The sequence below is a fragment of the Lepisosteus platostomus genome, chromosome 16 (assembly GCF_059453375.1).
Source record: "Lepisosteus platostomus isolate fLepPlt1 chromosome 16, fLepPlt1.hap1, whole genome shotgun sequence".
Taxonomy (NCBI): Eukaryota; Metazoa; Chordata; class Actinopteri; order Semionotiformes; family Lepisosteidae; genus Lepisosteus; species Lepisosteus platostomus.
The window spans coordinates 14,480,619-14,497,081 of record NC_142626.1 but is presented as its reverse complement, the minus strand read 5'-3'; the positions used below and the strand labels follow the sequence as shown (position 1 = coordinate 14,497,081).

Below are 16,463 nucleotides of genomic sequence, written 5' to 3'. Positions count from 1 at the left end.
CACACATGTCCGTTTTATAAAGATTTACTTTGTCGTGTGTGAGGTAACAGCTCATAGGCGGATGCTTTTATTTGGAAAACCTGTGCATTTCTGCACGTATTCAGCTAAGGGAGTCTGTTACCTCCAGATCTAAATGCCTCTCCGAGTCTTTAGAGAGGACTTACACCGCACTGTTCACAGGCAAGAAACAAGATCTCGAGGACTCCCTTCCTGGATCCGTAATTCACCATCCCCAGAACGCCAGTATTGCTGCTTTTGCCCCGGAGTGGACTTACGCATTGGGCTCCAGTCGGAGCTATTCTCGGATATGAACATCCTTTAAATCCTGCTACCTAGTGCTTTGCTCTTTTATTATGAGGTGTGTTTGTTAGTGTTGTGCATATGTGTATGTTCTGTCATGGAAATATAACTATCAAGGAAGCCACAAGAGAGTTCCTACCTGATGTAGTGATTCATAGCCGTTCAGGGACGCCAAATATGTAGCGTTGCCATAGCCAAAATGTAATGTAGTGGCTCTCTGAAGGCACCAGTTCTGTAGGGTTTGGGCATTTACTGAGACAATTATTAATTGTAGCAGTAAATCACAAAGTTGATTCTTTTGATGGCTTTAGAGTCCAACCATGCGACATAACTCAAACAACGCACACACACAGGTACTAATACACGAGGATACATTTATTAATACATAGAATATGCATGTAAACCTAACAGATCTTATCGAGAGGGTTATCAGAATACAAAAGATATATATTCAATCAGTTACGAAGTGTTACACATATCAAGAGGACATACGTTCAGTATATCATTCTTTAAGACCGTTTCGTAAATGAACTTAGTTATAACTTCTACATTAGATACTCAAACAAGTACATAACTCTTAGGAATTAAATTGATATCAACTGGTTGGGATAACAATTGAATTCTCGAGCTGTAATGCATTGAAGTTGAATACTCATCCAATCTCTGGGGATTCAGATCTCCTGCGGGCACAAAGAAACAGTTGCAGGCTGTTGCTGTCCAATCCGCGCTCTCTGGCTCGGTGCCAGGCTGTGCTGTGCGGCTTGCGACGGTGTGTTGCTGATGCTCACTGGCCTGCTAGTTAAGTTTGTGCACAGGAGAAAAGATGACTGTGGGTCCCAGCAAGTCAGGAAGAGGACCAGTTCGTTTATGATGAAGAGCTAGTTCTGAATAGTGATTCAGCTGTCCACAGTTCCGACCTGTTCACGAGGCCTGCTGCTGGTTACTCTCTGGCAACCTCCACTCTAGACTCTTAGAACAAAGGAAAGTTCTGGCACTCGGACACACTGGCCGTTCCGTGGTTGTCCGGGCTGAGTCTCAGGATGGTCAGAAGGCGCGCTGCGAGGGTGTCCTGCCCTTGGGAGCCTTCTGCTCCTGGGCCGTCCTGCCCTGGAATTCTCCTTTGAATTCCCTTTAGAACAGTCCACAGAATCCTCTCCAGAATCCCTTCTGAATCTTGTTGAATCTGAATCTTGTTGAATCTGAATCTGAATCTGAATCTCTGTGTTGCCTGTTTTTACCTGGAGGAACTTCAGCTCATTGATTGGCTGAAAGTTCCATGGGCATCAGAGTCCCACGTGGGTTACTCGACCCTACCAGTCCCTGATTGGTTGATCAAGGTGAGATATGAGTCACTTACTCCTGACACTTAGGAATGCAATCCAGATGTCCAACTCGCACTCCCTAGACAGATAGGCGCCAATGGATGACCATTGATCATGATAGCCAGGCTTAGCTAAGTGCATCCCCCTTTGGGAGCTGTCTTTTATCAAAGGAACCCTAAATCACCCTGGGAATATTCTCTCTGTGGCTGCACCACAGAGATGAACAGAGAAATGGGGCCTCATTTGGGAAGCTCAGAAACACTTAATTCTGCCTTATTAATAAGCCTCGCCGCTACACTGAGTACAGGGTTTTTAGAAGATGTTGCGCTGTAAGAGAAAGCTCAGCACTTTGGCCCTTCTTAAACTTCCTCTTTCCTTAAGACAAAACGGGTTACATCATAAAATGAAAGAAGATGCACCACTAGATTTGTTATTCAAAGCTTATCAGTTACTTTTGGCTAATTCTAACGACCCAGACAGCATATATTGTTTTGGTACATTGTCTTCCAAAGTAACCTAAACAGTGTACTATGTTGACGCACTGTTTTCTAAAATTCTGCACTTACTGTAGCACAGCAATTACATCCTTGAAATATATTTTCTAAAAGCACCAATATATTTTTTGCAAAGCTCTCTACATTTTAAGACTCAATTTACTTATTAGATTTCCATTTCAGTTCACAAACAAGGAAAACACATAAAAACAAATATATATCATCTACGTCTCTCCTCTTCCCTTTAAAACAAAAAACCACGCCAATCCGTGCACAATCAAGGCATAGCTAATCTCAGGACCCCGTGCGCAATTAAGGCCAAACCAGTCCTGAATTATACGTGCAATTAAAGCACCACTCAAGCTTCAGAACTCCTGTGTGCAATTAAGGCCAAACCAGTTCTGAACCTCAGAACTCCTGTGCACAATTAAGGCCAAACCAGTTCTGGATTACGTGCCTACTTAAGGCACCATTCAAGCTTCAGAACTCCTGTGCGCAATTAAGGCCAAACCAGTTCTGAGCCTTGCGGTAAGGGTCCAAACCCCTTCAAAAAACTCCATGTGCAATTAAGGCATACACCATTTTCGAACGCCTGTGCACAATACTACGGCTCGTTGCCTGCTAGACCAAATTTTGGGCTTACAGCCAACCACCCATTACATATACCAGTGTCTTCCCCGGGCCAGAGGTATCCAGAAACTCACGTTTACTCCATCTCAGGCGATCCTCGCAGGCAGCAGAGACTTCCCAATCGGTCAGACAAGAGAGTTATGACTTTTAATAAGAGGAGTCCTTACCTCTTAGAAATGTGCACTGAGCTTCTCTCCTGTCAATGGGAAGCTCTGCGCCTTCTGGAGAATCCTGGTCATGATGCCAAAAACTATTGTAACAGACAAATAAGTTCTGGATCCCGAGATGAAGTTAAACAGATGAGTTTTATTGCATGCAAGGAACAATAAAACCCAAGTATTGTTCAAAGTGCCAATACAAAACTTCCAGTTTATATAGCCCTTTTCTGCCGCTTCTGACATAGCTCATTACTATGGTAATGGGGGGAGGTCACTGTGTTTGGCCAGTTCACAGACTTTGGTCACTCTTAATGGTCAGTGTTAGGTTTCCTTCCCTGGGGGGTTTCCTAGCTGGCATCTGTAATCCTTATCAGTTATCCCCCTTTCCTGCCATAACTCTAGCCTGTTGCTTAGAAGTCCAGTCCTCACGCAGAAAGGACTGTTAACCCCTTCTTCACTTCTTGTATCTTTCTTCATTACTCTATGCTCAGTGCAGAGACTTAGCAACTTCAATCCATTTTTCATTTGCATATTCTATGCTGTGGTTTCCAAAGGAACCAATTCCATTGTTCTCTACTCTTGCAGCCAACATTCTTCATTCTTTGAGTTTGTTCATAAGCACTAGGGGGGTGGCAACCCCATTCTAACTGTCAGTATTGCTCTCTACTCTTGCTTTGAAGTAGAAGGATCTTGTTGTTTTCTGGGACTTGGAGGACAGCTTCACCCAACATTCCTCATTCTTTGATTTAAGAGTTTGTGTATAAGCACTAAGAGTGGCATGCTTCTAACAAATTACAGGGATGCAAAGTGACATACAGTCTTTGCTTATGCCAGTAGAAATCTCTTGATCATGTATATAATTATCTATGCAGAAACCACAAGATATAACAATGTGAGTCATATAGTTGTTTTTTTCAAAGCATTAAAGAGTGATTTAAAGAGATTTCTGTGAGATTCAGGAGGAAGCATTTTTTATTGCAGTCAACACCATGCATAGCCTTCTCCTTTCTCCCTGATAGATCCAGCAATCTGGTCTTACTTATCAGCAATATCAATATTATAATAATTAAAATTTGTAGCTTCGTCAGCATGCGTAGGCAGCAAAGGAATAAGGAAACATTTATTCCATGCAGAAAAGACAAGAAACAGAATGTTTCTGGTGTGATGCCTTCTTCATCCCAGGTGCTGATGACCAACAGCCCTGTACCACTACCATGCAGGGCCCAGGGCCCCCCATGTCAATAGACATTAGTAATGATAGGAATCCAGGTAAGAACAAAACAGCTGTACAGACACAACTACGTCAGTGTGAGGTTTAGTATGGACTTAGATTTGAGTATCATCTGAATAGAAATTATCATTCCAATCACAATCATGTGATGTTAATAACTGACCAGTTGGGAACATTCAGAATAGTGGGGGGAGCAGTACAGAGCCCTTCAGTAACAAGGGTTGACAGGGGTATTTCCTGTGCTGTGTTATTGTCTGAAAACAAACTGGAAGGTGATGAAGAGGTTATTTGCAATAAGATCCATAACTGAATAGTAACAGCAACACACTTTAGCCAGAGAAAGAAGTTAGATATAGGGTGAAAACTAGAAAGGGGAGAACCAGCAACAACAGTCATGCAGGACGGAGGTGGAGCAGTATAACGCTGGTGGACCCCCTTTGATGCCAGATGTTCTCAATCTTGTGACTAAAAAATTGTCTAAGAAAGTGTTACAAAGTTGGGACGAAGCAGGTAATGTAGTAGGTAGGTTTGACTTGAACAGTCTATTGATGATGAACAGGTATCTAGGATTGTTAAGGTTCTTCTCAATGATATAGGAGAAGTAGCTCGATCCAGAGGTCCCAGATCCAGAAGAAGCAGCAGGCTCCACTACAACCTTGTGATTTAATCAAGTGCTCCTACAAGACTGAAGATGCACATTTATACCAGAAATACCTCTGTTCTAGTTTGCAGGAGACTGCCTTCATGTGTAAATGGCCAGTATACCATGTGACAGAGTACAGGAGATGGTTCAGGTTATAGGAGGAGCTAAGGTCTCAAGAGAATTAAAAGAAAAATAAGGTATTAAGAGTGCTATTAAACACTTGTACATTGCTCATTACATTTCTCTCCACCAGTTCGATCCAAAAAACCCTCTCAGTGATGACTCCCTATATTTCAACAAGAATCCCACTGTGAATGATGTGGCCCACTGTCTTGTCTACGTTGTGGCAGCAGATCAAGCGAGCATTATGGATGATCATGTTCTGAAGTTTCTGAAACAAATTAGATCAAACATCTCTGACATTGGTAAGGAATTTATCATGTAAGAGGCTATGAAATGTTTAATGTTTAAAAATAATATATAATATGTTTAAAATTAATAAAGAAAAATCATACAGTAAATAGTTACAATCTACCAGTGAGCCTGGAGCATTCAGGCACACCACAAAGTACTATACACTACTTATTTTGTTCAAATGTTTCTAAAATTGTGATATACTGATTAATATTTATTTAAAATATTTGAAATCTATGCTACAATCCATTGAGGACATATCAGACCCCACACCACTGGGTGAACTAATTTGACCCATCTGTACATGATCTTTTCTCCACTTACTGCTGTTCCCTGTCTCTCTTTTTTTCATTCATTGACTCTGCACACTAAGAGTTCTCCCAGTGTACCCCATCTGCCAGGGTCCTTCTCTGTCCCTGCAGTGCAGACACACCCAACATCACTCTTCTGAAACACAGCCAGGGTTCTTCTGGCCACACTCCCTGCTCTCTGGATTTTGTTCTGGTTCGTTGTCAGACAAGAGCAAGATTAGCTCTTCACCTCTCATCCATCTAGGCAGAAAGACATTCACTGAATCTCTTGCTGTCCAGTCTAACCAAATGCCACACATATAGGCGGCCCTTGATTACACGTGTTACATATATTGTTAAATTATTACTCGTTTTTCAGGAAGTTAAAAAACACTTGAATTACTTATCCAGTCTCTTGAAATAAAATTATTTTTCAAGCAATGTAATGGAAGATGCTTTCTAACGTCGGGCAATGTGTTTTTTTTTCTCCACATTTTTTTTTTCGAGTGACTGGATAAGTAATTCAAGTGTTTTTTAACTTCCTGCAACGGTGATTAAAAACCATTAATACTTTCGTTGGACTTTTAATAAAGTTGATGTTTTCTCAACAGACACTATTGTGTTGTAGTACATGAATATAATTATATTGTTATTAATTTCTTTAGATATGCTATTATTAGATTCCATATTATATTCCCTATTAATCAAATTCCAAAAGTATGCTTGTTTGCTCCGGTATCGAGCGTATTTGCAGAAAAGCTTAAAACTACCACTTTTTATACACAAGTTATTTCACATGTTAGTTAAAGACTTCGATGCTTAAAATGTTAAGGGAGAAGTGGAATACTGGTGTGTATTTTTTCTTTAAAGTACCGAGACCAGCCATATACTGTAATACTGTATGTTTGTTCCAAAATTATCGTTTATGGCCTTCACACGTGTTTTGCTCCTATTCTTTTTATGCTCAGCTACTAAGAAACATGCGTGATTGGATCAACGAAATGCTGTGGTGTTACTTTTACAAAGACGGTCAATGAAAAAAAGAATGTGGACCAGGGCAATATTTTGAGTTTACAGCTTGTCTAAGGTCATTCATTATAAATACTACCAGTACGCTGGGCAAACGTCCCGAGATCGAATTCTTCCGCGACGGGGGTACCTTTAAAGCGGAGACGACGGCACCGAAAATTTTTGGCGTATTTGGCCAGGGCTCTTTAAAGCCCTGGCCAAATACGAAGACAGTACGTACAGTTATAATTCAAAAGGAATTAAAAACTACACATCCCAGTTACCATAGTGGTGCTTGTGATCATTGCGTTTAACCAACGAAACAGGGCGAAAAATCAGTCACATGACTTTGGGGCAGAGTTTCGAAAGCTTAACCTATCAGCAACAAAGCGAAATTTACACGATAGGCTACCTCAAACTGTCAGTTACACGACTGTGTATGTCGCTTAAGCCACTCCTATTTGGCATTTTAGTTATGGAGGCGAGAAGACACTTGCTTAGATATACAAAAAAAATCACAAAAAGGTGTATGTTACAAAAGAACATGCAAACATGTTCATCATGTACATCAATTTCCCTTCACGATCAATAAAGTCTTATCTATAAACATGAAACAGAGTGAGGAATCAGAAAATTAGCATGCATAAAAAACAGCAATTCTGTCAATAAGCCCTAAATGAATTAATAACAACCATGGTTTCATGGAGGGCTTCTCAGATAGTTGGGCATTCAGGTAGATTGCCAGGTGAAAGGATTTGTAAACATACTTTGTTAAAGCAAGTCAGTTTTTTCTGCAACACATAAAAGACATTTTTCCAAGAAAGTTTAGCCTTTGTCACTAATGAAACCACTAAATAAAGACATAAATATAGAAATCTTAAGATTTTGTTATTCAATGTTGGTAGCAGGATGAACTGTGCTAAGTGTATATTTTGTCGCAGCTTTGCTGCAAGATGTTAACAGTGAAAAAAAGGTATTTAGAAATTAGTTATTTCAAGAAGAAAATGTTCAGAATAATTGCAAATCTAGCAGGATAGAGAAAGCACAGAAAACAGGCAGTTAGATTGATCAGATTAATATGAAAAGTTATTTAGCAAAGGGAATGAGAAGAGTGACAAACTAGTATGCTTTAGATCTTTTTACAGTATCTGGACCAGGGAAAACTGATCATGTTTCTCTATAACAATAATAAAAAACTTTATTTTATATATCACCTTTAAAAGTGGCATCTCAAAGCAATACAGTAGATATAAAAACAGATAAAAGGACTACAGATTACAAAGTAAATACATATAAGAAAGACAAGCAGTTAGAGGTGCTACCAAAATTAGAAAATGAAGCAGATACAGACACTTCTGAAAAGAAAGGTTCTGAGGTTAGATTTAAATGCACTCAGGGTACGTGACTGATATCACTGGGAATACAAATTGAGAGCTCTGGGGTGCAGCTAGAGAAGACCCTGTCACCCACAGAATGTAGATGTTCTTGAGGACAGCTAGAAGACCAGAGTCAGACGGACAAAGGTGGGGAGTAGACAGATAATAAGCCATATACTGTAGGTACTGAATGAGGATGAGGATTTTGAAGTTGACTCGAAACCTGATAGGTAACCAATGCAAGGACTTGAAAACAGGTGTAATGCATCCCTGATAGGATTCTCGCTGTCATATTCTGAACATATTGAAGATTGCTCAGTGTGGATTTAATTTCCCCAGTGAACAGGATGTGCATTTATTAATTCTAGAAAAAAAAGCCTTTCTTGATTTCTCTAGTTCTTAGTTTCTCTAGTTCCCTTTAAAATAAACTATTATTCCACAATGCAGAGTATTATATGGACAGTATTTACACATGATATTTGTGATTTAAAGAAATGAACACAAGCAGCTTTTCGAGATTTAAGTGTTGGCTGAGTTATTGCAGGATAAAAAACTAGAGATGTTGGTAAGAGGATAATTTTGGGATAGCTGAGGAATACACTGATAACAAGAACACTTCCTAATGGGGTTAGGCATACTTTTGATGAAGATGATGAAGTTAACAGACTGTATGTTTACATAGATACTGAAATGAGGATTGTATTTTAGATTTTGTGTAGTTGCTGGCATTGAACTGTGTGTTGGATGCACATGAATTGAAGGAATGGGCAAACATCGCTGATGCGGATCCACAGAGCCAGCATATTAAGATGTTTATAATTAGAGGCAATTTGTTTAAATAACTAAGTATGGATACTGATGTGCAAGAGAGTTGGAAAGGCTGTTTACTTAAGCCAGCACTATAAAATATTTTATTCTCAGTGAGATGCTGCCATTTCATAGTGGGTTTCTAACACTGTGTATAGTTCAATCCACACAGTGCCTTTACTTCCATCCATTTCTAATCTCTTTATCCAGTACAGAGGATTTGGAGCCTATCCCAGTAAGCAACGGACACAAGGCAGAATACACCCTGGACATAGCGCCAGTCCATCACAGGACAGACAGACACAAACACACACACCAGGGCCAGTTTTCCCATAAACCAATTAACTTACCAGTATGTTTTGGAGTGCAAGAGGGAGTCATATCACACATATGGAGAAAAAACATGTAACCCAGAGAGAACATGCAAACCCCACACACACAGGATGGGACCTGGGACCCCAGTGCTCCAAGATAGCAATGCTAACCACTTTGCCACCATTATAAATGGATGGATATCTTAGTTATCTTTCTAGTTCACAGGTTTGCATGCAAAATTTAATTTTGAAAGCCACTGAGACATCAGGTACTACTGTTGTATTTATGAAAAAGAAACAAAACAAAAAGCATACTAACAACTGTGCCATCCTACTCTTTAGTTAATACAATTTATTATTTATAAACAGTTAACATTGTTAGCAAAATATTTTGAATTATATTTAACCCTATTTTTTCTTTAGTTTTGTATTTAACTTATTATATGATAGTCAGATTTAATGTATATTTGAACAATGAAAATATATTTTTACAAGATGCGGGGGAAAGTGCAACAAATTATTACAGTGCTAAATTTAATATTGATTGCTAATAGTTTATGCTAACACCTAACTTTCTTAATTAGATGTATTTAAAACAGTGAACTAAGTGTAACATACCATTCAGAAATACAATCGAGAATAGTTTTGTGGTGTTTGTATGGATGAAACGTTTCTAAAATGTATAACGTAACAAAATTAAAGACGATTAAAATCTGTAATCTTTCCACTTGTAATGTCATTAGACAGAACAAGACGTTTCTGCTTTGTCTAAGGATGGTATCAAAAAGTAGTCTAGGTGGTGAGAAAGCTGTGCTTAATGATAATTAAGTGACTTAAAAGTAAAAAGAGATGGTTCATATTGCTTGATTAATTTTAAAAACTAAGTTATAAATGCAGACGCGATCGCTGCCATAAGCGCTCCAGGCAGTATAACGTTCGTTCTGTACTGCTGCGCTCCGCGCCTCCTCCCTCTCTCGGTACCGCGCCCCTCTCTGACGGAGCGCAGTGGGCGGTATGCTATTTTCAGAGCCTCTGATTGGGAAAAAAAGACCTGCTGATCAGTTTCACACACCAGGAAGAGAAAAGAATGGGATTTTTTCTCTTCGAAACGTGTGTTGTCTTTATGAAATTCGTGTATTTTAAACGTTTAATTAAGAAGTAAAAACCTTACAGCGTACACAAAGATTCTGAGCTGATCACGAGGAAGAAAAATCACCCATTTTTCGTGCATAAAAAGTGGTTTTTAACTCTCGAAACCTGTTTTTATATGTTTTAAAGTCGTGCAATGTCTAAGTTAAGCAGGAACACATCATTATATCTCATTATTTATTTATTTTTTTTTAAATTTAAAAATCGTTTGCCCAGCCTACTACCAGTAATTACATTTTGTAAAGACTTTGATGGCGACAGCTCAAACATGAGAGGTTGAACTTTATTAGCTCCACCTTGCAGAAATTCCAGATACTATTATTTTACTTGCGGTATCATGCGGTACTATGTGAGAAATTACTGTATTAATACGGTAACTTGCGGTACACTGCATTAAACGCACTGCAAAATAATGCAGTATCGCCTGCTTGTTTTGAATGGCTGCATCTGTAAGTCTCTCTAGTGAAGTCAGACAGGCCATATACTGTATAAAGGGACCACCACAGCTGTAGCTCACAAAACCCTCAATTCACAACAGCTATGTCTTCTCAGACTGGCTGACAGCCTAGACTCATTGTAAAAACACTCAAGGACTCAATGAACACACAGCCTTCTAAATAATTTTGAGTAGCATTCAAATTCTGAACATGTATTCTATGTATTTCTAATTGATTGGACTTAAGCAAACATTATTATATTTCTCAAATAATTACATTTTTAAAATAAAAAGTATATTTATAAGTAATAAATTATAAGTAAAGAAAACTTGTATTTGGCTACTTGTGAATAATATACTGCAAGCAATGAATTGCATTTTGTCAAACACTTATCTCTGCCATGGAAAGTCTCACTGGAATTGCCTTGTCTTATTGCTCAACAGTAACCTCTAGATGCTCACATTAAGGAGGGACAAGCTCACCCTCAGATTGGTTCTCTTGTAGTGCTTATTACAAGACACATGATGTATAGATCTGACAGGCAGGTGCCAGATTATAGAGAGTACATGCAAACTGAGTTGAGTAACAGACAATAAAATTTAATCTGACTGGGCATAAAACAGCAACTGGCTATTCAATTTAAATAATAAATGATCGTTCTTTAAAAGATTGATACCCAAGTACAAGTATACATTTTTAGGGTTTGAATAACAATAAATGTTGTTTAAGGCATTCATTTGTAGAAACTACAGTGTATTTAATGGAAACCTCTAGTATCACAGAAGATACAGTATTCAATTCAATTAAATGTATTTTTATATAGCACCTTTAACAACAAAGTTGCCCCAAGGTGCTTAACAAAACAAGTGTCCATACATGTTGTAAATACAAAACAGAAAAGGCCAGAAGACAACGGAGGATAGAAACCAAAAACTCCTTAGTAAGGGGAAAAAAAACCTCTAGGGTACCAAGGTCAACTGGCTGCCCAACTCCCTTGGGCATGCTAACATTATACACTTAAAAAAGGAAAAAAATAATAAAGGTATTTAGTCCATCCATCACGTCTTCTGTATGTCAGTACTCCATGCAGATCTCTGTAGACCAGTGGTTCTCAAACTTTTGGACCAAGTACCACCCCTGATCAAACCAAAGCATCCAAGTACCACCTACAAGTCATCTTCTCGTAGGAACCACAGAAAGTCTCAATGACCAACATGAGAGCACGCACATACACATATAATAAAATTAGCACTAAGAACTTACCATTTCAGTGAGAGGGGCGAGACTGTTTAATTGAGCAAAGCAGATGTGAATTCATTGGTCGAGCCTTGATACAATTCACAACTTTGACAACATAGTCTAACAGATTTTAAATCCTCAGGCATTTTTTAATTGCCAAGGCCTCGCGGTGGATGCTGCAATGTGTCCACTTCATATCTGGAGCAACCTCTCTAATTTGTGCAACTACACCTCTGTGTCTGCCTGTTATCACTCTAGCACCGTCTGTACAAACTCTGACGCATTTTTTCCAGTCAATGCCATTTTCTTTGATGAATTCATTCAGAAGCTGAAATATATGCTCTCCTGTAGTTTTTGTTGGTAGCGGCTTACGAAACAGAAAGTCCTCATGGGACATGCCCTCAAACTCATATCTAATGTAAACGAGCAAATTGGCCAAATCAACAGCATCTACAGACTCATCTAATTGCAGTGAAAAGTATCTGCTCATCTTAACGTGCTCTATAAGCGTACTTTTGACATCATCTGCCATATCAATAATTCTACAAGTGACTGTGTCATTCGAAAGGAGCAGCAGGTCGAGCTTTTTAGCAGCTTTTCCTCCACACATAATACATGTCAGCTCCTTTGCCAACAGTAAACAAAGTTCTTCACAAATATTGTGGGGCTTACCTGGTTTAGCAATCTGCAAGCTTGCATTTTTCCCCATTTCTGTTTCAGGAGTCCATCTCAGAAGTTAAAATAAGTTTTTATTTCATGCACATGGGAGAGCATGGGCAAGACGCTTGGTATATTTTTCTCAAACCTAGTTTTTCAGTTTAAACATAATAAAGAATTTGTGTTTTATGGAAGCACATTGCTGCAACCAAGGGAAAAAAAATCGCACCCCTTATGTCGTTATAATGAGAAGCTTATGTCATAATTACGAGATACAGTGCTTATCTCATTATTCCGACTTAGTGTTATTAGTGTTACTTGTGTTATGTTTAACTGTGTTCAAGATGTATATGTGAAAGAACCCAAAACATGACAGACTAGAGCCTAGTTGAAAGTAAATCCGTACAAATTCTGCAGCACTGGACATTGACACAATCATTAAACCAAAAGTGCCAGCTAAGTTCATAGTAGTTTCTAGATGTGTTCAGTGCTCAATGTAACAGGTTGTACATATATTGACGTAATCATTGTTATGTCGTAATTACGAAATATGTATCTCGTAATTACGACATAAAGGGGCAATTTTTTTCCTTGTGCAATGTGCTTCCGTAGTGTTAGTCCGTTCCCGTAGATGGTAATTAGGGCACGGCGATTTAATGATTGCCAGAATAGTTTCAGCAGTGGAAGTTAGATGGGTATATTTAATAATTAATGAATTCATAAGGAGAAATGAAAAGGGAGGAGATCAAGGAGGGTTTTAGAAGAGTTCAGGGAGTGTCCTGGGAGGTGAAATCCTGGAAAAACCTATGAAAAGGGAGCAGCTACACAAGCTACTGTGACTCAATGTCTGAGCCCCAAGGACTGACTCCTTCGGGCTTAAATGGGGATTGAGGTTTCCCTAATCACATAAACCCATCCTGATCTTTATTTGCGATGGCCCTGATGAGCTCCTTCCACATGAGGAATGTGTAATAGAATTTAGTGCAGGTGCACTGGAGCTCATCAAGGCATTACAATTTGAGAGTATTTTTGAATATCATTAAATCTGACTCATATATGCAATCTGAACAAAAGAAGACTGATCTTTATGTGTTCTGTAATTATGAAAGGAATTAATAAAGTTTTGGGTCAGACTGCATAGCAATAGTTCAGAATCCACCTAGACCACCACCAGCAGCCCTCGGGGGTTACTCACTCCTGGAGGTAGGAACCTTGTTCATAGTCATCACCGCTGTTAAAGTCAAAGAGTCCTGTCTAAAAGGAAAGCTTTAAAATTACTTTGCTGTGGTCATTAACCTAAACTGAATTTAAGAACCTGAAATAATTGTAGTAATCCATGGACAGTTTTGTAGCCAAGAAAAGAAATAAAGCAGTGGTGAAGACATTTGGTCTTACAATATTAAAAAAATAGCATCTATCATTTACACACATGCACCAAATAATTCTATACCTGATCAATGCTGCAATAAAATGGAAACTTCCATTCAGCACTATTAAACTGCTTGGTAAAACACAGATTTACAACATCTAAAACATCGTCAAATAAAATTGTGAAAGAAACTGTTGTCAATGCTCTTGATACCTGTAATATAAATGACGGATAACTTTCTCCATCAGTGTGAAATAATGAAAGTAAACACAACACAATACAATCTAAATGGTACTGACAAAACTTTCACTACTTCTGACAAACAAAATAAAATTGTGTAAAAGTATCAAATGTCCCAATAAGATAAATATTTGTACCATGAATTCCAAGTACTGCATGACAAGTATAGCCCTACCTTACACAGCCAAGTTATGATCCACTACACCTGATAGACTGATCCAAGAAATAATCTAAAATTAAATACGTGAAGTACCAGAACACAGTGTATACAATCCAATTGCCTTGAAGAAAATCAGAAATAATATTCAATAATACCTCCACTTTTGCCATTTTCCTGCCTCTGAAATCTTAACTTCTGCATAAGGAAGGTTTGAGAAAAAAGCTAATGTGTTTTTTTATGTAGATATTCCCCAGGTTGTGCTGTTAACTAAGGTGGATGCAAGCTGTCCATTGGTAGGAAAAGATCTCAAGAAGGTGTACAGGAGCAGATACATCAAAGAACAGGTGAGTTTAAATTCAGCTGCAGTAGGTTTTAAAATTAAATAATTAACTTCTCAAGTCACACTTGAGTCGAGAGAAGGCAAAACCTGGCCTAGATATTAAAAAAAATAAAAAGTTTTGTACCTTATTGAAATATTGTAATCAGTTTAAATTACTTTGCTGATTTGCTTCATAATCAGTCTGCATCTAGACTCTAGCTGGAAGGAGATAGTAAGAGCTCTGAAGTGAAGGCTTCTTGTTAGATTCAGACTGAGTTGACTAACGGGCCTTTGAGACTGATTGAGGCACATCCTGGTTCTTTTTCACGTTGACGAATGTGCTTTGCATAAAAAGTACAACAGTGGTCTTGTCGTTCATAATGTTGCAAATTCAAGCCTTTTTAAATACGTGGCTCGACAGATGGGTCGAATCTTTACACGTCCCTTGGTGCGCATGTTTCATTAAGAAGGAGACAGCGAAAAACTGGTTACTTCTTCAGATTTTAAAAAGGACACCACTATGAAGTATTAAAATGTGCTATTTAAAGACTCTTGATAAGAACATGCAATTGTTTGCTAATGTTCATTTTTAAAGGATACACCTGCAACTCCTCTGATTAGGGTATGATATTGATGACAACTTTAATTTTCCTGTTCACACAAACACACAGAAGATACTGGTATTAAATGCAAACTCCACCACCACCCCCCACCCTGGCAAACAGAGAAACAACATTGCAGAATTGTTACTCTTGCACCAGTAACAGAGTGCTGGAACTTGGCAGACAGAGTCACTGGAGGTCAAGGTCACCATGCATGGTCACGTGATCCCCTGAAAAACAAGGCGCTATGTCTTGGGAAAGAAAACAGCACAAACGTTACTTTCAACGGCACAAACCGGCACAAACGCAGTATTAACGAATGAGATGGGTTTTATCATTTTTGCTGTTTGTAGGGTGGGGCAACTTCACGGAACTTACTAATCACCCTGCATATCAAGAGATCTGCATATCTGTCATTCACTAAGACAGGAAACAGATAAAAAAGAAAATATAGATATGTGTTATTTCTTTCACATTTTCATGATTTTAATGTGTGTGGTTTTATTCACATTATCATTAGACAGGCCATTAGTCTTGATAATGTTTAAAATAAAGTGAAATTCCTTTGACTTGGACATTATATTTATTTTGCATTAATCTACCCTGTCTTTATATTTTAGATAGAGAAGTTTCATCAGATATTGGGCATTCCTATAAACTGCATTGTTCCTGTGGAGAACTACAGTAAGAATACCAGCCTGAATGATGACATTGATGTCCTGGCCCTGACAGCACTGCTGCAGATACTCAGATTTGCTAATGGCTACTTGTTTCAAAAGAAAAATAAGGGAAAGTTGTAAAATATTAATAACTATGGATTACATTTTAACATTTCACTGAGACATATCTGAACAGCTTAATTAATTCAATTTAGTTTCTTGTTTTTCTGATATTCTCGTATATTGATTAGAAATTTGACAATGTAAGCTAAAATGTCTCTTTATAAAAATATGAATAAAAAAGAAGAATAAAAACCACCTAATGATAATTCGAATTAAATCTTTTATTAGGTTCTGCTTTATTGCAAAATATAAAGTAGCAGATACTGTATATCACTATATTAAGCAGCCCACTGAAGCTGGCCTGGCCAGTACCTGGATCTCAGAAAGCTATGGCTGCTGCTGGAAGAGGTGTTAATGGGACCAGTAGAGAGCATTGTTCCTGCAGTCTATGTGGGTCCTAATGCCCCAGTACAGTGATGTGCACAATGTTTTTTTACTACACTGTAGAAAGGCACTATCATTCAAATGAGGTGTAAAACTGAGGTCCTGTCCAAATTTCCCCCTGGCCTTTACTAATCATGG

The 16,463-nt window shown here is 38.4% G+C and overlaps 1 protein-coding gene across 3 annotated transcripts in view; it reads left to right on the top strand.

Moving 5' to 3' along the window:
- The window catches only part of LOC148646936 (interferon-induced protein 44-like), a 222,119-nt gene extending 205,972 nt beyond the window's left edge, over nt 1-16,147 (top strand). For all 3 annotated transcript variants that reach the window (XM_088608987.1, XM_088608985.1, XM_088608986.1), the window contains 3 exons: nt 5,032-5,203; nt 14,482-14,582; nt 15,780-16,147. In XM_088608987.1, coding sequence (XP_088465113.1) covers nt 5,032-5,203; nt 14,482-14,582; nt 15,780-15,959 — 453 coding nt within the window. In that variant the 3' untranslated portion in view covers nt 15,960-16,147. The remainder of the gene's footprint in view (nt 1-5,031; nt 5,204-14,481; nt 14,583-15,779) is intronic.
- The last annotated feature ends 316 nt before the right edge of the window (nt 16,148-16,463 follow it).